The sequence below is a fragment of the Pieris napi genome, chromosome 10, assembly GCF_905475465.1.
Source record: "Pieris napi chromosome 10, ilPieNapi1.2, whole genome shotgun sequence".
NCBI lineage: Eukaryota > Metazoa > Arthropoda > Insecta > Lepidoptera > Pieridae > Pieris > Pieris napi.
This window is the reverse complement of record NC_062243.1, coordinates 9119441-9144037: the sequence shown is the minus strand read 5'-3', so window position 1 is coordinate 9144037 and position 24597 is coordinate 9119441. Positions and strand designations below refer to the sequence as shown.

Below are 24597 nucleotides of genomic sequence, written 5' to 3'. Positions count from 1 at the left end.
GCACAAAATGAGCTTGTGTGCGTGTATATTACTATACTATAGAGTATGTCGAATGGTCAGTGTAGTGAGAGATTCTCCGAAATTCGCACGAATATCGATGTAGTAGTGTTTTCAGATAGCAAACTTGTATGTGCTAGTGTAGGTACAACATTTCTTTGAATAGAATGTGTAGTGTTTAAGCATGTTTTATCGTGTTTAAAGTAAATGTCTACTAAAGTGAGCGCTACCCTGCCCCTCTGTGCTGGTTCAATTCAAGGTGTCTAAGGGGCAAATCGACGACCATTTGATATAAGGTGGTTATCAATGTGTATTCTTTGTATAACGAAGTTCATGTTGTATTAAGACTGCGTCTGTGTGAGTGCGTGTTCTCCGCGCGCGCCAAACAGCGTTTCGGAATTACCCAGCGTATTGGAAGGAAAACTGAAATCCAGCCGGTTTTTTTTATTACCTAACTTGGGTTATTTGACGGATACTGCATTTTGCAATTAGGAATTGCATGGCCTTGATTAATTCATGTTTATGAAAAATGATAATAGGTAGCTACATTTGTTTTCTTTTAAGTTTTGGTTTGTTTATTTTTATTGTAATAACATTGTATTAACTTTTAAGGAAAAAATGTCACAGCGGGACAAGTGGGCGATGTAGCTTAAAGCTAGTGTGCAAGTGGGCGATGTTTTAGAAGCTGGGTCGAAATATAATTACAGAATTAACATAGACCAAAAATACAATGGAATGTCCTTAATCGATATTTTGTATGTTAATCAATTAATCTAATACTTCATTTAACAATTTAGACAATCATTACATAATTATCATAGCACGATTAAAACAAAGACAATGTGTTAGATAACACCGCTTATTTAATAATCAATACCTAAGGTTAATAGCATCAGTCATGCAGTTATTGTTTGTAAACAATGAGTCGTACTTTCCTAGGGTTTCTAGTCAATATAATAATAATGTGCTTTAAAATGTATCGCAACAGGAAAATTGATAAAAAGGGGGTTTCTAGTTCCTTATCTCAGGCTGCGAGGGTTTTAACTTTTAACGCTACGCTGTTGTGAAAATCATTAGGTGTCTATCAAAGTTATTAGAGCTTTTGGTCTCAGTGCTTTAACCCATTACTCTTATTAGCTTGGTTTTTTTATATTACTTTACATACTTATAGTAACTCATGAGTTTTAATGTTGTAGGTAACAAAGAACAGATGTTTATTTTAGCATTTTATTCTAGCATTTTTTGCTGAGAGTTTTAAGGCCTACCTAAATGTCATTACCAGATAAACAGATCTAGATTACATGTTGTTTTAGATAATGTAATCCTCATTTTATTTAAATAAATCTACGTTATTAGCATTGTCAAATATGTTTTTATTCCTTTAGAATATAAATCAAAAGTGTAAGGATGGAAAATCCGCGAATAAATTTCTGCTTAAGTATTGATAAAGGAATTTATAATGAATATGATAAGTATTGAAGTGCTATACAGGCCAACGCGTGATAGAGTTTTAATAAGGCCCCCTTTATCTATTTTTATATGTAAATAATAAAATTATATTCTATGTAATTACATACGAAGTAAACACGTGAATAATTTTATTTATTTTGTAACTTAAGGACAATTTTAATTAGTATGTTTTAGGATTTTTAGGTTATTATAAACATTTGTTGTACAGACAAGTAATGTAGATCAGTAAGTAAAAGGTAAGTTATTCCATAGCAAAACTTGAACTCAACTTAATAAGTCATAGCGTTGTTTTGTGACGTTTTTTTCGCATAAGTAGCTGCTGCAGTTTCTCTAAAAGCTTGATATAAATTATTATGTTTTAAGCACCCATTATAATTGAAGATTTTGTCAAGTGGTTTGAATTGAGTATAATGTTGGTGTAAACACTAATTTCGAAGTGGGTAAAAGTTATTTTGGAATAACTTATATATTTGGAATATAATTATATTATCGGTGGTATAATTATATAATTGATATCTGAGGATAATGGCGAAATACTAAAAATACTTTCGTTTGTATTTAAAGTAGTTAATATATAAAACTGGCATGAGCAACACATACATTTAGATAACTGTATGCGGGACAAAGCTCAAAATTGTTTTGATTTTGTCGTTTCCCCGAATTATTGCGGTTTATTATTGTTATTGCCGATCCGTTAATTATAAACGTGATAATTGGTAAATCCTTATTTTGTGGTTTATTTCGAATACAATTTAAACTTCCGTTAATAACGATAACGACTTGTCAACAAAGATAAATTTCTGGAATTAGGGAATACCAAATGTTAAAGGAAGAATCTGTTTCCTGTTCGATCGTTATTGAACATTTGCAAAATCCCAACCTTCCTTTTTTAAATTAGACATAGTTAATTAGGGTATCTAGACATTAATCAATACTATAGAATTTATGATAATCTTGTCAAGTTGATTCGTTAAGACTAAAATTTATTCGTATCTTTCTTTCACTAACTTAAGGTTTTAAATAATAAATGTATGTCGAAAGTTCATTAACACGGCAATCGTATCACTCGTTACCTGTTGGAACTTGTCTTGACATTGCCGCGGATTTGTACTAACATGTACTGAAAGGGAAATTAAAAACTATAGAGGCATACTTGCTTCTCATCTGTTAAATGTCTGTCAATGAATCGTCCAAAGTCCGTAAATTCAAGGGTCCAATTATGCATGTGAATATGAACTATTATGGCGTAATAGGCACGTAACCCGTAGAACTTAGGTTCTATTACTGTATAATAATACAACTTACAACCCCATATGGGTCATGACCTCAGATTGCCTTTTTGTTTGATATTTTTTATTTCATAGGAGTAGGTAGGCCTTCTGTCTAACACATGTCGTATTTTCATTTGAGACATGCCTCCACGTTTTTCCGCCACCGTACGAGCGAGCGAGTGTTAGAAACCTACATCGCCAAAAAGTCCATATGGTACGGCTGGGGATCGAATCTACATCCTCAGGGATGAGAGTCGTACGCTGAAGCCATAGGCCAACATTGTTTCTATTCCTGTATAATTATTTTTATTTCATTAGGGTGATTGCTATAAAACATCAATGAATTATGCAGAAATCTAGCCCAAGATTGAACGTTGTATTGTCACTGAATTACTATTATTTATTTGTAAATTTTGCCCATAGCTTGAATCTTAGTAAACTTTGCCATAGCTAGACTAAATCGATCGCTGGGTTGATGGACGTCCTTGACTGAGGGCCAAGGTAGCGTAAGGTTGCTGAGCCTTGACCTACGTGAGTGTGTATGAAACAATATAAGTATGAAACATTTTGTGGTTCGATGAGTCCACATTTATTTACTCATAAGAAATTTAAAAAGAGAATGAAATCGTTATTTAACGCCGTAGTTATAGGTACAAGATTTAAATCTTTCTATATTATACTGCAAAGTATTAAGTTATATGTACGCTTTTCCTATAAGACCGTCCATATTCTAACAATTATTAATTATTAATAATAATTTAATTAACTAATTAAAGTTTCTATATTACCATGTGCACTTGGCACATTCGCCTTTAAAATCAGTGTAATATTATATAATTAAATTTCATTAGGCGTATATATGTATTTTTTTTCTTCATAATTATAAAATTCCCTATTGGTTTACAGCAAGCATGATTAGCCCGTGAAATAATAATAAATTGATCTGAATAAACGCGTTTTGATCCAATATTCCATAGGAGAAACATTAAAATTTAAATGTAACGGTATCCCTATTTATTATATGTATAATAATTAATCCCGGGTTTAAAATCCTTAAAGGTTCAATATTCCGTGGGACAAAGTTGACTAGCCCAAAGTGCGAAGACCGAAACTCGAAGCAAGGACACCGACGAGAGCACTGACCTATTTTCGTTAAGGTTAACGGCACGCGTGTTATTTAATAAAGTCTATATGAATGCTATTTCGTACTGCAATCTATCCTCGTGTATAATAGTTGTCCTTATCACTAGGTGATTAACACTATAGTGTTAGAATCAAAATAAATAAACGTGACGACGCATTCTTTCAATAATTTAGGCAATGAATCGGCAGTTCCAGAGTTTCGATGAGAATCAAAGGAAATACGGCGCGGCGCGTTTTGTTTGATTGTGATTGGTCTATATCTAGTCCAGTCCTACCCACCAAATCACAATTTTACGAAACGAATTCGTGTCGTCTTTCTTTACGTATTTCAACCGTATTTTTGGGTGTACCAACGTAATTTCTTCTAATTAGTTTTGATTTTAGGTTTTGGGTTTTCTTTTAGAATTTGACATTAAGCTTGCGGCATATTTACAGTCTCTTAAATTTACCAATAATAGTTATAAAACGAAAGAATGTATTCATGATTGCCGCAAGTCTCCGATAAGAATGTTTTAATTACATTATCATTATAAAATAATTTACGGCAGTTGTATAAATAGGTTTCACGCTTAAGGAAACTTAAATTATTTACATTTTTAACTAATTTTTATATTGCACAATGTTATAGGTACACGACAAATACATTCTGGTAATATTTTCATTGACAAGTTTTCGAGTGAACAAATGAAGCAGTAATGGTTTTATCATTATTTATAACATTTATAGAATTAAAAAAAATAGAATTAGAAGAAATATTTCGTTGTAAGTTTGGTATGTAATACGAGTACTAACTCTTCTTATAGAACAGGACTCCAAAGGTGGGAATTAAAAAATTATACATTGTATGCACGGTATATATAATATATTGTATAATAACCGTGCAGGCAGTATGTGTTTGAGTGCGTGTGTGCTGACGGCACGTTTTTAGATTTTAAGGCGATTTTTCAAGTGAAACTCTTAGTGTTCCTTGAAAAGCAAGTGGTATAAATATTGCTAATGGAAAACTATCCTGTCCGTCACTCGAGTATGCAATCATATTATCTAATTCTGTTAACATTAAAGAATGTCACGTAAGTCTTATCAATACTTATCAGTAATCACTGTACTGTCACTTACGCGACAGACCTAGTTTTATCTATAATTTAGATAACTTGGTCGGCATTTTATCAAAATAACACGAATGGACCTTACGCAACGTTTCATCAATGCAAATATTATGTCGAAATCAGCAAGCATATATTTTTTAAATCCATCTCTATATTTAAAATCTTGGTTCTGTCTGATCAAGTTTTATCTAATATATAAAATGTTCGTTCCCATACTCCTCCGAAACGGCTTGACCGATTCATATTAAATTTTTTAAGCATATTCAGTAAATCTGAGAATCGGCTACTACCTATCCTTCAAAACCCTAACTATTAAGGGTGGTCCACCCCTAAATTTTTATATTTATTAATACATAAAAAAATTGTTTCTATGTTTCTAAAAAAATTGTTATGATACAGCATACAAAAATACATACAACCCTTAATTTTAACCCCTCTACGATCAACCCCTATTTTTTTTGTAAATTAAAATCTTATGACTTGACCTCTGACGTTTATATAGAGAAAAATTCACAGAATACCATACAAAGTTTTCATTCCAGAAAACCGTCGTCTATGGGGTAGCATAGCAAAATGTTCCATGTTGGTATGAACTAAAAAGGTAGGGTAAATAAAATCACATTAAGAAGAGACGAAGTTCGCGGGGGCAGCTAGTTATTCTTTAATATTAAAAGAGAGAATGATGAATATTTTATTAATATTCTTTAAAAAAATAGAATGTGAAAGTGCTGTTGCGTGCGGCTGTCACTCCTGCCTTGCGATTCTGTAACTCACTTTTCAAACTCACATAGGGGTTTTTACAGCGGCGGTCGCGCTCAAATCAGTCGTGAAGCAGCCATTTAATGATTTGGCATTCTCATAAACAATAAACTACAAGCTCCCTCCTTATCAGACCGCCGCGCCGGTGTGAGTTCGAAAAGTGAGTTACAGAATCGCAGGGCTGGAGCAATTCTTTCAATGTGAGCAATAACATAGCACGGTGGTGTGTGGTCAGGAAACTCGCTTGTCTTAAACATTCTCCTACATGTTTATAGCAGATGCAATATGAGGTCAATGTATATTGAACTGTAACACCACGGTTTGTTCTTAAGTAACGTCTAAAAAAACTAGTATCACGACTAGGAATCTTTGATGGAACTAACATTTCAAAACAACAATTTCAGAACAAGACTAAAGTTCTATACTATTTTATATGTATAAGGACATTTCTTAATGTTTCAAGAGAATGATTCATACTTCTTTGCATAACAAAATTGGATATGCTGTATTTGCTTATGTGTTCGGTTATTATCGGTTGTTGAGCATCCATTTATGAATACAGATTCATTATCTACTTATTGATAACGAGTGAAATCATGATGAAACAAGACAATATTATAGCGATTTATTCTATAGTATATTCTATAAATAGTATTAATGAAAAGGTAACTGAAGAGGTCATTAAGCTATGGGAGCTTTGATGTTTGTATTATTTACAGATTCGATTTTTAAAACAATTTTAGAATTCTGTTGTTATTGCTATCTTAGTAAGTACATTATGAAATACATCGAACCCCTTAATTAATAAACTGAGATTATTAAGGCATAAATCATATACAAAACGGCAGAAATGATATGGTGGATGTAGAAGGAGTATATATAATTGATTAAATTTAGGTTTTTATTTTGATAGAAAACATATTGTTAGAAAATTTCGTAGCTTGTAAATAACATAACACTATGAATCGCATATTATTTATATTGCACCATGATTAATACGTGGCACGTGCCGCGTTGCCGATTTAGTCACGTGCGCCTATGTCATTATATGATATATCCACGCGGAGGTTGTGTCTGGGTAATCTGATGAAACGGATTGTAATTAGGTGGAGATTTGTCATTTGGTTACTAAAATTTCCGTAAAATTAATGTTAGCAACAGCTCTCCTAGTGTCTTAAGTTTATTTAAAGATACAATCAAGTAGTCAATTACATAGATATGTATTCTTTGGTTTGAACTTTAGAATAAATAGACAGCAACGCACTTTAGGACATACATATACTCGAACGACTGAGATACATCTTTTATCTGTTCGTATATATCGTCTTTTATCTGATTTTGAAAACTGAGTTTCATCAAAGTTGTAAGCAGGAACAACAATATTACTTATTAAATAATCTATATGATTGTGTTCATATGTTATACGTCATTGCGTCATTCACAGAGCACTCGCTTTGCGCAGTAATAGATTATTTAATTAAGCCAATAATATTTTTTTTTAATTTTCTACAATCTTTATTTTATAGCCAATTTATTTATAAAATATTACATATTACTAAATCTAAATTATAATTCTTAAATTATCACATAAGTCGTTCTTAAAGAATATTTTGTCACATACAATCATTTGTCCGAATGAAAATGATATAGGTATAACAATCAATACTTTATATAGTAAAATCATTATGTAGCTATTGAAGTTGTAATTAGTAAGGGTGTTAACTTCTTGGTTTCAGTAACCAGATTAGGTTTTTACCGGCGAAGCCATATTAGTTTTCCGATAAAAACCACGCGACTGAAATTCTCGGAATATTTTCTAATTGGGTTTTCTTTCCTGAGAATAATTGAATCGAATCGAATTCGGAATAGGTTAAATAACTGTATTTTCGCTAACCTTCTTTTTATAATTATTATGAGTTTTAGAACATTACTCTCTAATTCTTATTTAAATCTTGTAACATTGTATACCAATACTAACCAATACCACAAAATTTTCTCCACGTATGCCTTTAAGAAGCGAACTATACATTGTTTTTTTATGTCTATGGGTTAGAGTTGGATCATAAATTAAGTTATGGGTAGTATAACTTACCCTTGATATAAAAATTTATTATTCATACAAATATTTCGGTCACAGGGCACAGTTTTAAATAAGTCTTTATTTTCATGTTATTACAACATAAAAACAATTTGAGAGAAAGAGAAAAATTATTGTAGTAATTGGACAACTAGGCCGATTTATTTTAAATGAGTCTGGATCAATTTTTATGAAGTGTTCTACACATGATTTTAAACATTTGAACCAGGAGATTTAAATACTGCCCTGCGATTCTGTAACTCACTTTTGCAGTCGTGAAGCAGTCATTTTATGATTTGGCATTCTGAAAAGGTGGGAGCTTGTAGCTTATGCCAAATCATAAAATGACTGATTTCAGAGCGACCGCCGATGCGAAAACCGCTGTGTGAGTTCGAAAAGTGAGTTACAGAATCGTAGGGGTGTGGTTTAATATTCACACAAATGATACGAGTATATTAACTATGGAGGTTTGTTGTTATATCTTATTCTGCGGTTTTCCAATATATTCAAGTTTTATATCACGTGTTTTCCCCGCATTTATTTTTGAAATAAAAATATAACGGGTGACGTTTGGCAAAAGTTAAAAGAATCTAAAAAGTCTTTGACCCCGTTTCGAATCCTGTTCTCATTTACTGTCAGCTGACTACTACAAGGCTGTAATATACGTCACGCGTGATTGTTTAGCCGGTTTTTACATAGGCTGTCTCCTGTTCGTACTTTCCAGTTGACAACATATAGTGGTAACTTTGCTTTGTCCAGTTTTAAAACAATTACTTTTAGTTTTAACACTTTTATTCCATGCATGGTTTATGCATAGCCTATGGAATCATTGTCATCTGTCATTACTTAAAGTAGTAGTTTACTTGTCAAAAAGTTGGTATTTAACTTTTACAGCATTTGCTTAATACCATATTATGGAATTAAAACTAGGACTTTGATATTTTTTTGAAGTGAAAAATTCTTTAGCGGCGTTATACACTTTTTTTGGAATGGAATTTTTCGTGACCTGATCGAAATTTCGTAAGACGGATGGAGAGTAGACAGCTGGTGCGGCGTATTTAATGTAATATAAATTATCATGATGTGTACGATAGCGCAATAAATAAATATTGTATTCTACCACATAAATGATAGTACTTTTATACTGATAATTAAAGCAATTCGTGCAAAATTATTCCCTAACCATTCCAAAATATCAAAAATACACAACGTTAATATTCAAGTTTTCACTTCTGCCGGCACTCCCGGAGTGCAACCCGTCGTTTTTTTTTAATTTAACAAATGACAATTGACACTAAAACGACCATGGCCAGCTCTCTGAGAAAAATAAATAAACTAAAATCACACTCATTATTACTTATTACGATAAAACCTCACAAACCTATTAAATTTTAGTTTTTGGCTACTTCAAGGTTAATTTAGCGATTTGGTTTTCCTGAAGGTAACGAAACAGTCTCGTAGTAACATTCAATGCAATGTAGTAGTTCCTCTTGCTATTCTGGTCAGGTTTTCCCCGAGGTTTTTACCCTTATACTGCAGCACAGATGTAATCATATCCCGTATGTATTATTTTAAGAATGATTTTTTCAATTCTATACATTATTATTACTTTTATTATAATTCTGTTTATATATTTAGGTTGTTAGGTTTCGTGAAGAAAGAAAACTTATCTTCCTAAGCCGCATTGAGTGACGAAGTTAATCTGCTTTATTCGTAACTCTGAATATACGTACGTATTGGGTATCAGGTTTCAAGGGTACAAGGTGCGTGTGCTGCATTCTTGAAATGAAGTTTCTCTTTAGTAAAACGTGCGTTATACCACGTGTGTGTCTTTTATTTGCTACGTGTCAAGTAAGAGAAACCAAGCCACGAAATTCACCAAACACTCCCAACAGACGCATTCATGAACTTTCAAAAATAGAACGTCATCCAAATCTCATGTCTGAGTAGAGTTCCTTGCGATACATATAAGAACTTAAAAACATCACAACTATAGAAATAGTACACCACGAAGTTGAACTGATTTTTTTTCTTAATTGTTGTTACTTGCGGTGTGCGGTAAAACTTTGGGTATTCTGTCCTGTCTTGTGTCAAAAAGATATCAAGAAAATTTTCACAGTTATTTTAATTTAGACAAATAAATATAGCCTTGAGATAATACTAACAGTAAAACTAAGTGTGTAATTGAAAGTAGGAATTATCTAGTTCACGTATCATGTGTGATTTCCTAGTTCATGTAGGAAATGAAAATGATATATTTATTAGCATAATAGCTTTGCCTGAGACTTTAATTAATTTTATACGGCTTTATTAAAATACCCTCAAAATGTCTTTTAGGTATGGACTATTCAGTGCAAGTTATTGTGTTAGACATATAGTATGTATGTCGCTATTTATGTGTATAAAAGTTTTTATTTAAACACGCAAAAAGGATTAACTCTCTTCGTATAAGTATATACAATCAATAATTATAGCCCATGCGTCTCTTCGATACAAAAAATCCCCTCGGTATTTGCTGATTTGCATCAAGCAAGCAGCTCATGTCATTTTCACACGTGTAAATCTTATTTTTTTACATATTTAATAAGTGTTTAATTGTCCTCGTTTCAAAGTGCGTGATGTGAGAGCATAAAAAACAAGGATAACAATTGTTTTGACGAGAATTGTAGTATCAATTTACAGTATTCAATTTGTTGTTTTTACCCATTATTTAAATTGTGTTATTACACCGACAATTGATAGCTGAAGTAGTACAAACAATACTCGCTTATGTCCGCATGTCTTTGAAGTTATACTACATAGAGCAATCGGAACAGAAATTTCATCAAAAGTGAGCAGGCACTAAAATCCAGGGACGTGGCAGTTATGGAAACTACATAATATAACACTTATTACCTTCAATTATTGACAAAAATTATATGTACTCTTTATTTCCTCATATTAAATGCACAACGGCTTTCTTTCCACAGACTATAATTTTTGAGACTATATACTTTCATAAATCTATTAAAATCGACTGCACGCTTCTGTAGTTAAATCGGAACATTTTTTTTTTAATTTTGAAACGGTCACACATTATAGCGGTACCAATACATAAATAATAATAAAAATTTACAAGAAATACAGCTTAATGTAAGCATTATTATACATCAATACGTACTAATATAATTATCACGAAGTTGCCATAGTGAGCACGAATGTGAATAGTAGCGATAATTTGTTGGCCTTTATTGTTCACGAGAAACGTTATGACAAGAAATTTGGAACTAGGTTTGCGTAATGAAATATTTTTTGGTTATTATATTTCCACTTCTTTTTTTAAATCAAATCAAGGACTTCATTTTAAATTATGTTACGGTTGCATCATACACAAGTGCTAGTGTTCCCTGCGATCTACGGACAACTTAATAGACAATCGGACACGGACGGACACTTGGCATCTGTCAGTTTTAGCTTTCCTGACGCAACATGGTAAAGACGTTCAGTTCTCTTTAGAACCGAAATTTTATTATTATTAATAATACCTTCTACTATTGTTACTACAATATCTAATGGGAATTTTAAAAAGTTAAGCAATTGTGCAGTTCTAACTACGTTTAATTATTAGTTACAATGATACGTTATTGAATTTTGATGGGCTGCCAAATGTGATCTATTAAATTGGCCCTCTACTGAAAAACCCGCGGATTTTTGGTAGTAATCTAACTCGGATGTCTGACTGGCACAGAGAGTAGTCCTATATATTCGCGTGTCTTTTGGCAGATGCTTTTTCATTTCGTTTCCTTAAGAAGGTTTTGCATACAAAACTAACTGCGCAAAATACGAAAAATTCTTAAGGCTTATCGGTTACGTCAATAACCTCGGTTGATTGGTCTGTAAATAGGCGTGTGTGCCACGTAGAGATAAAAATAGATGTCTGTGACGATATGGAAATTTTGTATTTTTTTTATTACCGACGTCACTTTGGAATTGAGGCACTTTTTACAATAGGTCTTTGAGGGTTTTCTTATAGTTCTATCTCCTTGCGAAGGTTGGCGATTATCATGGCTAGTTTAATTTTGGATGCCGCGTTTCTAAACAATGACTTGGTGCTTTGACCAAACCATTGTCTTAAGTTTTTCAACCAAGACGTCTGCGGCCTACCTGCCACTTTGCTTAGCAATTATTTTGAGATTTATTTATTTAATTGATCTGTAAATATCCAGTATGAAAAGAGGTCAATTAAATATTTGTGATGAAGCGACACCATGACCCCGGTCTCGCTCTTGGAGATCGGTTTTGCGGTTAAAACAGTGTCAGAATAAGACGGAATATTATTATTGCCTATTAATTAAGTGATTTAAAGGCTTGCCAGCTGGCGACAGAAGACTGATTGCCTATAGCGCTAAGTATGACTCCTGTATGTCAAAAACGTATTGGATTTGACACGCCGAAGTCAAACGGCTGTCCCGACTGAATCTTACCCTAAATGAATCAGACCCAGGAATGTGACTCTGAATCTGCCCCATATTTATCTACGGGAATATCCCCTCTTTTATCGCAATAATCGTTTTAGGTTTATTTACTGAGATAAAAAGGTTTTTCCTGCGCCAACGCAATTATATTGTAATGGATTGATAAGGAGGAGATGTCAGCAACTGGTACAGGGGCGTTTGCACATGTGCATTTGTTATTTTGATAATAAATATAACTTTATTCAAATAAACGTTTTAAATTGTCTTTTTTAATTCCGAGTCAGACTATGGGTTACGAGGAACTACCATTATCAAACACCATATGAACACAATAGACCCAAGAAAAAATTTCCAGATTTTCAATACATACAAGATAGTATATCAGTTCAGTTATCTCTCTACGATTAAAAGTAATTAATCAAGAGATAAGAATGAATTATTTTTAATTTTTTTAAACTATTATATAGAGTATTGGCTAATAATCTATACTATTCATAAATTTAAATACCATAAACTTTGTCGTTTTTTTATTTATTTTACAGAGTAATATAATCTAAATCCTGGTATGGTACATTTGAAAACCACTGTTTGTATTAATGTAAGGCTAATTTAATGTAAGTTATCATGTCGCGTCATGTTTTTTAAGTCAAAGTGCGCTCACGAAAAGTTGCAAAACGTTTTTGAAATCGAAGCGTCATTAACAGTAGCAGGGAGTTTAGGAGCGCGACAAATGCATATTGCATTAAAATAGTTCTTTAACTTACTTTTTAATTTGGTTACTTAGGTTATCTAATATACTTTAACTTAAACATTTGTTTATACGATAAATATTGTTTTATTTATATGTGTAGTGAGGTGAAAGCAATATGCAACCTTTATTATTACATCTCAAACGTGTTTCAGCTACGTCAGCCAATTTACGTAAGCAAATTCTCGAATACCTATTAAACATGTCACATAAACAATATTCTTTACCTACATAGTAACAGTATTAGTAGTAATAATAAAAGTAATAAATATAAAACTAAAACAAATTAAAAAAGTTTGGCCCTTGTGGCTGTGTTTTTAAAGCTGGCAGCATTTCCTCACTGTATTGCGATACTTATGTTGAGCGAGCAAACAGCAGCAGGTCACCAGCCGGTATACCAGGCGCCAGCTTAAATCTTTAATATGCGTCTGCGCACTTGAACCCCACGGTCCAAGAGTCTACTTCAAAGGGAAAAAGTTGGAGGAAAACTTATATTTGAGCCGTTTATTTCGTCCACCTGCGGCAGCGCCAACTTTTGTGCTTGTCCGAGTGAGAGGAGACGAGGTTATCCCATCCGGCCGCATGCCATAGTCTCGAGGGATGCCTATTGGCTCCAAAATTGTCTAGCAATTTTAGACAGTTTTTTTCAAACATTGGCAGAGTCATGAGAACGCCGCTCTCATGATGTCGCTAAGCGCGGCGTGTGATGTCGTTGAGTGCGGCGTGGTGATAAAAAGGACCTGCACTCTATTGGCAATAGAGGCCATGGTGTCCAAAGCTTTTATTTCAACTTAATTCTAAGCCACAGGGACACTTAAGGGGAGTACATATGGGCATTCTTAAGCGATGGATGATCGCAATGCGAATTGAGTCAGGGTCAGAAAGGTTGCCAGTGTTTACCAACCATAAGGCCAATGACCGGCTTCCCTAGACCCCAGCCACAAATCTTGAGCGACATACATTAAAAATACACACATATAAAAGTCTACTACGTACTTACGTAGTAGACTTTTACGCATATCGTATTATCGCTTATCGCTATATATACGTAACGATAGATTTCGAAGCCAGAGTAATAGGAAATTTGCTACCCGGCAACAACTAAAAAGGTCCTTTGATAATGCGTGTAGATAAGAATTAGTTTGACGTTTAAATACCTGTATCATCTAAGTAGATATGGTTATTAAGAAGTATATAAAATGTGATTAAAGAATTATACTACCCTACGTAACCATAGTAAAAATCTGTAATATGTTTACCTTAAAGCCGTTTGTTTTTAATTTACATCTGTTTCGTTTGAATATCAGTTCATTTTATTGATTGTTAATGATAATTGACGTCCGTACCGATACGTACGCACTAAACATTCGTTTTCCTCAAGCGTTTTATGCAAATTTTCTGCCAGTATTGTCTTCTGTGTTTATTTTTAAATACTTAATCAGGATTGTAATTGTGTGACTCATAGACCGATACGATGTTCAATTTGACCAATCACAATCAAGTGAAACTAGGTCATGAACTTTGTAAATTCTTTAGCGAAATAAATGGGCCCGTATAAATAAAAGTTTTAGACTTAACGTTGATGATGTCTAATTGGAGGTTGTGGCGTAATTCACCATACTATAATAAAAAAATGTGCAGCATCTTTAGCCGATATAATTCCATAATTAACCAGTACGTTTTAAAATTTGCAAATATGCTATACTCAAATGTTGTTCTTACTATAAGAAATAGTTTTAATGATAAAGGAAAACGTGTAATTTATCCTTATTCAACGCGTTGACATTTATATTTAATTTTCCTTGAGGCACATTTTACAAACTAAAAACTGCTTATTTTTCATAGATTTATATTGTGATTATTGAACCATTTTCAATATAGACTGTCTTGAATAAATTTTACGAAAGACAACCCAACCTAATAAAAAAAACCCGTAGCTCCAAACTTGGCGTCAGATTCCTGTATCTGTTTCTTGAGCACTTCTTACCTAACCAGCCCAAGTTTTTGGTTCTAACGCATCTGACTCCTTCCGATCAGGTAGGAGCAGTGTTAATCGGACACATAGAAACATAAATCTATATGTGCACAGCGACGAATACAGGATTCTTACTTCAGGGTTAAGATTCGCGCGCCTAGCCACTAGGCCCGTAAACACTGCTCCTAAACCAAAAAAACTTAATTATTATATTCATATTAACTTAATAATAATGAATGATTAATATTTTTTTTTCAGATGCTACTTAAAGAGTTCACATCCCTCTTCCTAAAGCACACAAAACCTACTAGAAGTCATCTTACACCAGAGCTTTTGCTTCGGTTGGTAACTGCAGATTGTCCTCTCTGGTCAGCACCAGCTGATCAATCCCCATTTAAAGACCCCTTCTGGGGCTTTTATTGGCCTGGAGGGCAGGCGATTGCAAGGTATTTATAATTTAAAAAGAATAGATATACCTACCGTGGCTTGGGCCTTTGTATAAATTTTCTTAGGTGGTAAGGTTATAACCTGGGAGTCGGGCATTCTCAGTCATAGGTGCTAACCCTGGGGTTTTAGGTTTTCATATCATGTTAATGAACAGCTTTTTCTTACCTACGAATGTTATCTTAACCGCCTCTGGGAACCATTTGTTGTTTTATGAAGTGGTTTCTTTTAATAGAAATTATACAACTTTCCAGTTTTACTTTCATACTAATCTGATTATTTATATAATGTTAAGCCCGCTATCATTGATAAAATCCTAGAATTGATATTAACTGACCTGGCTTACAACCTGTTCGTATTTACGTATGTGATGTGAATATTAATATTTAATCTACGCACGTTTATAAGGAAAACATTAGTAGTATGAAGTCAAATGGGGCAATGTGGTTTTCCCGGCTTATAAGAATAAAACAAATTTTGGAGCAACAACAAATTTCAATCCAAATTTTTGTACACCTTTTTTTAGATATTTTTATAAAAATCTTTCGTTGAATTTTATTAGTAGCTATTTATTTTAGATTATCTTTATAATAGTTTTTTCATCAAAATGTCATTACTTTCAATTATCACGTTATATTATATCCTATATCTTGGATTATTTTAAATTTGATTAAGTCAAAAACGCATCTAAAATATATACTACTACTGGCTGACTGGAATAGGCTTCCGGAAAGTGTGATCAGTGCACCATCTGTGAACACCTTTAAAAACAGATTGGATAAGTTTCTCCAAATCTCATAATACACGCGCATCAGCTTATTAAAAGCTGTCAGTGTGTTAAGTAAATAATAATAAAGAATAATAATATACTAACATACACAAAAACGTGAACCCAAAACAAATAAATTGTAGGTCTGTGCTTTAATTCTATTAAAATATATTTGCCTTTCCATCCAACAATCAACCAAACCATCAAACAGAGACTGATATGGGAGTGCGAGTGAGACATAATATTACAAGTAGGGCGAGAAAAGATCTCTGAAGTTAGAGAGAGAAAGAGGATTATGAATCATCCTGAAGAATTTTAGTATGAGTCACGCGTGTGAAATTATTCAAAGGATTCACTTCCAGAGCACTACATACATTATAGTTGCTTGTTAATACAAGCTCACAAATTAAATAAAAAAGCTTATTAATTGCTTAAAAAACACATGTTTTACTATCTTTAACATTTGTTTATACAAATATAACCGTTTAGAAATTAACGAAACAAAATAAAGCAACTTATCTGCTTACACTTATCGAACTCAAATACAATAATTATTAAAGTGATTATAGTTTTAAAACGATAGGAAATTTATAATATGTTGTCATTGTTTTTACGATAGTTACTACTAATACAGTAACAGTTTGTTTGTTTTCTTTTCTTTCCTTATGTTTGGCCTTGTTAGTGCGGCCATAAATAAATAAATAACTAAGTAACAAGCAACTGAACGACACTTGGGTTCATATAACATACTACTCGTAATTTCATGTCATAGTTTCCTTTTTTTATAACCAGCCCCTGTTCATTCAACATTCACACTACTAAAAGCCTCGCGTTTACGTTGCCTTACGCTGTTAACTCATTTAGGTAACAAGTATTTTTTAGTTTTTGACAAATAATTAGCAAATATTAAAAGCTCGATATTTTATGTGTAATACTTTTAATTTAAGTTGATGACTCTTTGATTTGACTACTTAACTGAATTTAAATTAATTAATAATACATAATTCATATGGTAGAGACAGGAGCCGGCGCTGATATGGAACGTCGAGGGCAATAGGGCAGAATTTTTACGATAATCAATGCCTATTATAATTGAGATTGCTAAAATGTGAAATAAATTCGGCCCTATTATTTTTGTCAGCGTTACTAAGCATTAAACCAATTGTATTATATATTTATATGTCATGATTCTATTATATATTTATTTACAGTAGTAATTTAGATTACTTTGATTTAAATTTAGTCATCCGATTTGTATGATAAAAGTAATTTATTGATCTTTTGTCTGATAATATAATGATAATATCTATAATAGATAAATGTATATTCGTTTAGTTCGTATGCTCTTGCGACTTGGTTGATTGAGTTCTGTGATTAAAAACTCTCCGATAGCGTATCTATGAATATAGGAAGAAGTACTAAAATAGCATACAAAAACATTATTGCTATGTTACTACCGTGTAATGGTTACATGAGGAAGGTGATAAAACTTTTAATTGCAAGCTGCCTTTATAGTGTGAGAGAATTTAGACCATAAGTATTGACAGCAACTATATATAACTTAACTTATTATGACACGATAATTGATTGTAAAACAACCCGTTTTATAGTTAATCAATCTGTATGTACCACTTTCTTTGGAAATAAACATTATATTGCAATTTAAATAGCAGCGATAAATAGCTGGTTTCAATAATGAGCGGGAGAACCGTAAAAAGGACTTTTTTTTTTTAAAGACAATTCACACCAATTGACCTAGTCCCATGCTAAGCTGGTGAAGCTTGTGTTATGGGTACTAGGCAACGGATATACATACATATTATAGATAGATATAAATACATATTTAAACACCCAAGACCTAAGAACAACACCAAATGCTCATCACATCGATGTTCGCCTCAGCCGGGGATCGAACCCGGGACCCATGGATTCGCAGTCAGGGGTACTAACCACTAGACCAATGAGTCGTCAAATTTGATAGGGCAAATAATAATAGAAATAACTATTTTCTTTACATGTAAAACGCTTACTTCTATGTTAGAACCAACGTCTTCAGTATAAGCTTTTAATCCCCACCCACTCAGAAAAGGCAGCGATTTCAAGAGGGGGTGGTCCACCCCCTGATGAGTCACGAAGGCTTTCGCTGTGAAATAAGGCCTCCAGAATATTTCATGGAAACAAACCCTCTTACTTTGTTTCCGGGAAAGTTGTATGACTCACCGCTAGTAAAAATTGGTATTATAGGATGGATCTTACATGATATAAACTAAAGTTCCTGAACTAAGAGATGGTTTTTAATGTATCTCTATACAATGTTTTTTAATTGTCTTTTAAATATGCTATCATACTTGATACATGTTAAAATGAAGACAATCTAATACTTATGAAAATATGTTAAAATAGACACGTGTGAAAATGATATGAGAACTGAAGAAGCAGCAGCGCTAATCATTTCATTCAATTCCTCACGTCATTCAAATTCATTCAACTTCCTCACGTGAGCGAAATATCGTAACACACAGCTCCAGAGCGGACTGTTTGTATCGAAGAAGTCGCATGTATAATGTAAATATATAAATAGTAAAGGAATAGTCAATAAATTTAATAAACAATAATGTTAATAAAGTTTTCGTGATTTATGTGCACTTTTTCCTTTTCATGTCCTTATATTGTCCTGATCGTTGTTTACATATATGTCTATGTGTCTTATGTGTTTTTGCACTTCTTGCGCTTACCTTATGTAATTTAATTATTATTATAACTATTTTATCTCACAATGGTTGCCTAGAACTTAGAAGAGATTGCTCGAAAGAAATAATTCCCGTTTCCCCTTCTTTTTATTTAATTATGTAAGTCAATTGTATTATATTTCTGTACATGCAATGAATTGCATGCAAGCATGATGTTAACGACGGTTTTACTATTAAAGTCATATCTTCAATTACTAATATTATCACACATTTGTATTTTATTTCAAACTGCCATAAATAGCATAAAACAATCAATAGCTTTATAGTTGAAAGTAGCAACAGGTAAATAAATAAGCAGGTAAATATTTCAATGCAAGAATTGTCAATAATTAAGTTAATCCTTTCATATAATAATTAGATGTAAAAAGAAAGTAAGAAATGTAAAAAGCCAACATCACGTGGTGTTCCCAGGCGGTCACCCATCCAAGTACTGACCACGCCCGACGTTGCTTAACTTCGGTGATCGGACGAGAACCGGTGTATTCAACGTGGTATGGACGTTGGCGATACATGTCTTAAATTATTGTATTATATTCCACATAATCTAATTTAACTATTTTTTTATTTAAATTCTCAAAACTAGAAATTCTGAAAATATAATGAATGTCTTTACATTGTTTTAACTGTCCTCATAGCCGCCTCAAGCCGTGAGGCTTTCTACAGAGATGTCTTCGTAAAATTAGTGTAATAAGAAAAATCATTACTATCAAAAACTTGCTTCTCTGTTGTTGTGGGGTTGTTATTATTAATTTTGACGTTGGCTTGTGTTGACAGCTCACTCACACTGACACCACAATGTACACCGTACACATTCCAGAAACCATACTCTTCTATGGAGAAATCTCAGCTGGGCAAACGCGTTATAACTTATACTCCGATAAGACTTCAAGGACAAAAATGCCATTATTTAAGTGAAAACAACCGAGTAAATACAGAAAAGCTTGTGATAAATAAACGTTTTTGCTCCTAAACCTTAAACTTTGAGGCACGCGACCCATCACGCTGCACGTGTAAGAACAAGTTCAAATTATTGTACCGTGCGAAAATGTTAATCCAACAAAGCGTGAGCAGCTGTAGAGTAGGTATAATTCGTTTAACGTCTACTAAAGTATGAAATATTATACAGGGTCTCTAACTAAAGAGGTCTAAACTCTAAATATTTAGTTTTAAAAATGGTTTAATTATAAAAATACAAAGGAAATGCAAAAAGCCAACATCACGTGGTGTTCCCAGGCGGTCACCCATCCAAGTACTGACCACGCCCGACGTTGCTTAACTTCGGTGATCGGACGAGAACCGGTGTATTCAACGTGGTATGGACGTTGGCATTCGTTAAATGAAAATATTCAATTATATTGTATACCTTATTGAGACGCTTTTTTTACATTGATAAGCTATTATTGTCAAAATTTACGATAGTTTATCTTTATATTTTTCAATAAAAATACTAAAACAAACTTCACGTATACTATTCGAATTCGTGCTTCAGCTTAGTTCCAAATACGCCAACGGTTCTGAGTTTTCCATATAAAATATAAAGTATCGTTTATACATAACTTGAAACAGTCTGCCTGCAATTTTTTTTTAAATAGGTCAGCTTTGAGGTTCAGTTAACCTTTTTTTATAATATCTTTCGTACTAAAATGTACATTGAAATAAGCGCCATCTTGTGCATACGTTGTTCTTGACATCCTCGACGGACTATTTGTAAAACTAGCCTCACATATTGTAATGTATTTTAAGGACATAATATATATTTTTTGTTACAGATATATCTTAGATAACGCAGATTTAGTGAATAACTGCAAAATATTAGATGTTGGTTGTGGTTGCGGTGCTGGCGCATTGGCAGCGGCAAAAGTCAATGCAAAACTTGTCGTAGCAAATGACATAGATCTTTGTAAGTACCTTAAATGAATTGATGACACGTAACGCTGAAGCAAATTGTATATCGTTATAACTAAAATATTAGTTTGGATGAAATAAGATAATTTTTAAAATGTATATTAAAATCAATTCGAAAAACAATTACTAATGTAATTTAAAATAAAAAATGACAAAATCTGGAGATGCCGGGGATCGAACCCGGGGCCTTTCACATGCAAAGCGAACGCTCTACCACTGAGCTACATCCCCTGATAGTAAAAGTGCTTAAATTATCAATATGTTTCAGGTGCCTTATATGCTACTAAATTAAATGCGGATTTAAACGACCTTCGAGTACAAACAAGCAGTGTCAACCTTATTGGGAATGACTGTAATGAATTTGATGCGATTTTTATAGGAGATATGTTTTATGATGAGGATTTTGCAAATCTCTTGTTTGATTGGTTAATTAAACTATCGAAGAAAAAAATGGTACGCACACAAATATGTAATTTATTGAAAATTATGTATTATATTTAATTATTTATTCATAATGTATTTAGGTAAAGCCTTTATAATTATGTATTTGATTTTAGCATTTAATTTACATTAAGCGTTTAATTAATACAATTTTACACAGAATTATCTATGTGCTATTTTGACCACAGCATTTTGCAAAATAGCGCGCATGTCGTATTAAAAATTGTATGAATTAGATTTTTTATGTAAAATATAAGTACTTTGCTAAAACTTCTTGTACATTCAAAATACTAGTAACTTCAATAATTAATTTTGACACGTGCAACGTGATCGCGTGACATCGCGTGTCAAAAAGTTTGCAAGGAAAAGCAAGAAGTCTTAAAACGTGCTTAGGCAAAGGTCGTTTTGTATATAGTCCAGTTATTTTCCTCTCAACAATGCCTTTTACTTACGCAGAATAAAATAGATGTTGTAAGCAAAGCTGGTTTATACGTTGAACCCAATAATGCGTTGACCCAGATTATATTCTTCGTCCAAAACTTTTAAAAAAAAAGTTGATTTTTACACGCTTTATATTAGCTTCATCTATATGTGTGTATGTATGTATGTATGTATGTATGTAACCGACTCCTTCGGACTCGATTTTGACCCACTTTTAACGGACAGATTTAATTTAAACTTTACGCACCTGTCAAAGATCGATGACAATGCAATAATGCAATGAAAAAAAAAATTAAAAAAAAATTTACTAAAAAATAAATAATAGTTTAAAAAAACTAAAAAACACACTTTTAAAGCACATCAAATTAAAAAGTGAAAAATAATTCCTAATTTAGGCTGAAAATGGTAATGAACAAAAAATACTGGTATTATTGTAAAAAAGCGTGGGGCGCTCTGTGCCATATTTTTCGTCTATCGAGCAACCTTTACCGTTTTTTTAAACTATTATTTATTTTACTCTGACTTTGTAACTCTTCTCTTGACTGAGAATACTTCGTTAAAAGAATACAAGGCCTTGGTTAGTTACGAATTGGAACGAAAATATTTGACTCTCACTCAGATAATAATAATGTAATTTTATATAGGTAGGTACTTTGTTTAACTAAATTTGTGCAGATACTTAAAATAAATTGTACATTTTATTTTAATATTTATATATTTTTATTCCATAGTTCAGACTTGATAGACCAGTGCAGATAGCCTTCAAAATAAATAAAAAGTGAAAAAAATTACAGTAGGATGAAACCCATTAGAAAAGCAGGGGAATATGATCAAAATGAAAGGAAAAATAAATTACGGTCGATCTGAGGTCGGGAAGGGGTAGGGGGGGGAGGTTTAAGGGTAAAAAACGGTTTATCTCGATTTCCGGCAAAACTAAAAGTCCTATCGAAGAAAGTTAAATGGCAAAGTTGTAGGTAATAAAAAGATCTAAAACTTTTGTATTCACACATTTTTCACATAACCTCAAAATTTATGTGAAAAATTCAAAAAACCAAGTTTTTGGTTTTTAATTTTTATCTTTTACAAATTTCTTTTTTTTTTAACGAAATTTGGTGAAAACTTACCTTATTATGTCCCAAATATACTGTAATTTATTTGATTAAAAATATTTATTTTTTCACCTTATTTTGAATTAATATCGAAAAAACACCCTAATTTTCAATCGAAAATTCTGACGTCAAAATTTCAGCTTTTTTCAAAAAGTTGGTGTGATTTCAGTTCGGTGAAATCTCTACTTTCCTATGGTAAAAAAAATATATATATATTACCATAGTAAATCTTCTCAGAAAATGCAAAAAATCGTACGCAGTAACGCCCAGACCCGTCATCCCATTCCCTACTTCTCTATGAATCTTCTTTAAATTATAATTAGATGCCTATTTATTACTATTTTAAGATAACTTATATATACCTGAGTGACCTAAAAAAATTTTTTAGCCTTTAGATGGGCTAAAATTTTCGTATTTCATAGAGAAGTAGGGAAGGGTATGACGGGTCTGGGCGTTACTGCATACGATGTTTTGCATTTTCTGAGAAGATTTACTATGGTAATATATATATATTTTTTTACCATAGGAAAGTAGAGATTTCAACGAACTGAAATCACACCAACTTTTTGAAAAAAGCTGAAATTTTGACGTCAGAATTTTCGATTGAAAATTTGGGTGTTTTTTCGATATTAATTCAAAATAAGGTGAAAAAATAAATATTTTTAATCAAATAAATTACAGTATATTTGGGACATAATAAGGTAAGTTTTCACCAAATTTCGATAAAAAAAAATTTTTTTTGTAAAAGATAAAAATAAAAAACCAAAAACTTGGTTTTTTGAATTTTTCACACCAATTTTGAGGTTATGTGAAAAATGTGTGAATACAAAAGTTTTAGATCTTTTTATTACCTACAACTTTGCCATTTAATTTTCTTCGATAGGACTTTTAGTTTTGCCGGAAATCGAGATAAACCGTTTTTTACCCTTAAACCTCCCCCCCTACCCCTTCCCGACCTCAGATCGACCGTAATTTATTTTTCCTTTCATTTTGATCATATTCCCCTGCTTTTCTAATGGGTTTCATCCTACTGTAATTTTTTTTGGTTTCAAAAATTATCGGCACTGGTCTATGAGCCCATACTCTGTGATTTCTAATAGTTATACCGACGGCGATCCATAGTCGCTCTCAATAATGAGCTTTTGTAACACGCGATCCCAAGGTTTGGACCAACGCTATATTGCGTTTAAACACTTGGTGGTAAAGCTACTTGATTAGAAGTTAGAACCCGGAGCGTCTGAGTAGCTTTATATTCAACAAATATTATCTTTATCACGGAATATAATAAATTATTTAGAATCATTTGTCGCCAACGTCCATACCACGTTGAATGCACCGGTTCTCGTCCGATCACCGAAGTTAAGCAACGTCGGGCGTGGTCAGTACTTGGATGGGTGACCGCCTGGGAACACCACGTGATGTTGGCTTTTTGCAAATTTAAAATATTTTATTTATTTATACTTTATTGCACAATATAAAATCCGACGGTCTGTGTTAATTAGTAAAAGAATAATTTTTTGTTAAACAAACTGTAGCATATACTAAAATATTATTCACCTGCAAATTATTTCAGGTACTTATCGGAGACCCTGGGCGACATGGATTGACGGATCGGAGAAAAAACCAAATGCGTTTATTAGCTCAATATGAAATGCCCAAAGTTACATGTAAAGAAAACAACGGGTTTACACATACAACAGTATGGACATTAAAGACATAGTATCATAGGTCGTATTCG

At 32.6% G+C, this 24597-nt stretch overlaps 1 protein-coding gene and 4 non-coding genes across 7 annotated transcripts; 2 read left to right on the top strand and 3 right to left on the bottom strand.

The window, feature by feature from the left end:
• Nucleotides 1-9: 9 nt before the first annotated feature.
• LOC125052895 (electron transfer flavoprotein beta subunit lysine methyltransferase-like) lies at nt 10-24593 on the top strand. 3 transcript variants are annotated; one of them, XM_047653965.1, is made up of 5 exons: nt 10-138; nt 15259-15446; nt 20733-20863; nt 21137-21321; nt 24433-24593. In XM_047653965.1, exons 1-5 carry the CDS (start codon nt 46-48, stop codon nt 24577-24579), a joined length of 744 nt encoding a protein of 247 aa, XP_047509921.1. In that variant the 5' UTR covers nt 10-45; the 3' UTR covers nt 24580-24593. The 3 variants fall into 3 exon arrangements, with proteins under 3 accessions (XP_047509921.1, XP_047509922.1, XP_047509923.1); XM_047653966.1 differs by having other exon boundaries at nt 48-293; XM_047653967.1 differs by lacking the exon at nt 10-138 and adding an exon at nt 300-536.
• On the bottom strand, nt 19350-19468 carry LOC125053433. Its single transcript, XR_007117573.1, has one exon. It is a non-coding gene; the product is annotated as a 5S ribosomal RNA (ribosomal RNA).
• LOC125053432 lies at nt 20172-20290 on the bottom strand. Its single transcript, XR_007117572.1, has one exon. It is a non-coding gene; the product is annotated as a 5S ribosomal RNA (ribosomal RNA).
• Nucleotides 21028-21099, bottom strand: Trnaa-ugc. The gene has a single exon. It is a non-coding gene; the product is annotated as a tRNA-Ala (tRNA).
• On the top strand, nt 24168-24286 carry LOC125053447. The gene has a single exon (XR_007117584.1). It is a non-coding gene; the product is annotated as a 5S ribosomal RNA (ribosomal RNA).
• Nucleotides 24594-24597: the final 4 nt, after the last annotated feature.

Excerpts from the sequence above, each read along its gene's own strand:
- LOC125052895 (XM_047653965.1), top strand. The coding sequence starts at position 46 with ATGTCGAATGGTCAGTGTAGTGAGAGATTCTCCGAAATTCGCACGAAT. Across the intron at positions 15,447-20,732 it reads GGAGGGCAGGCGATTGCAAG|ATATATCTTAGATAACGCAG; the intron begins GTATTTATAATT and ends TTTTTGTTACAG. Across the intron at positions 21,322-24,432 it reads AACTATCGAAGAAAAAAATG|GTACTTATCGGAGACCCTGG; the intron begins GTACGCACACAA and ends AAATTATTTCAG.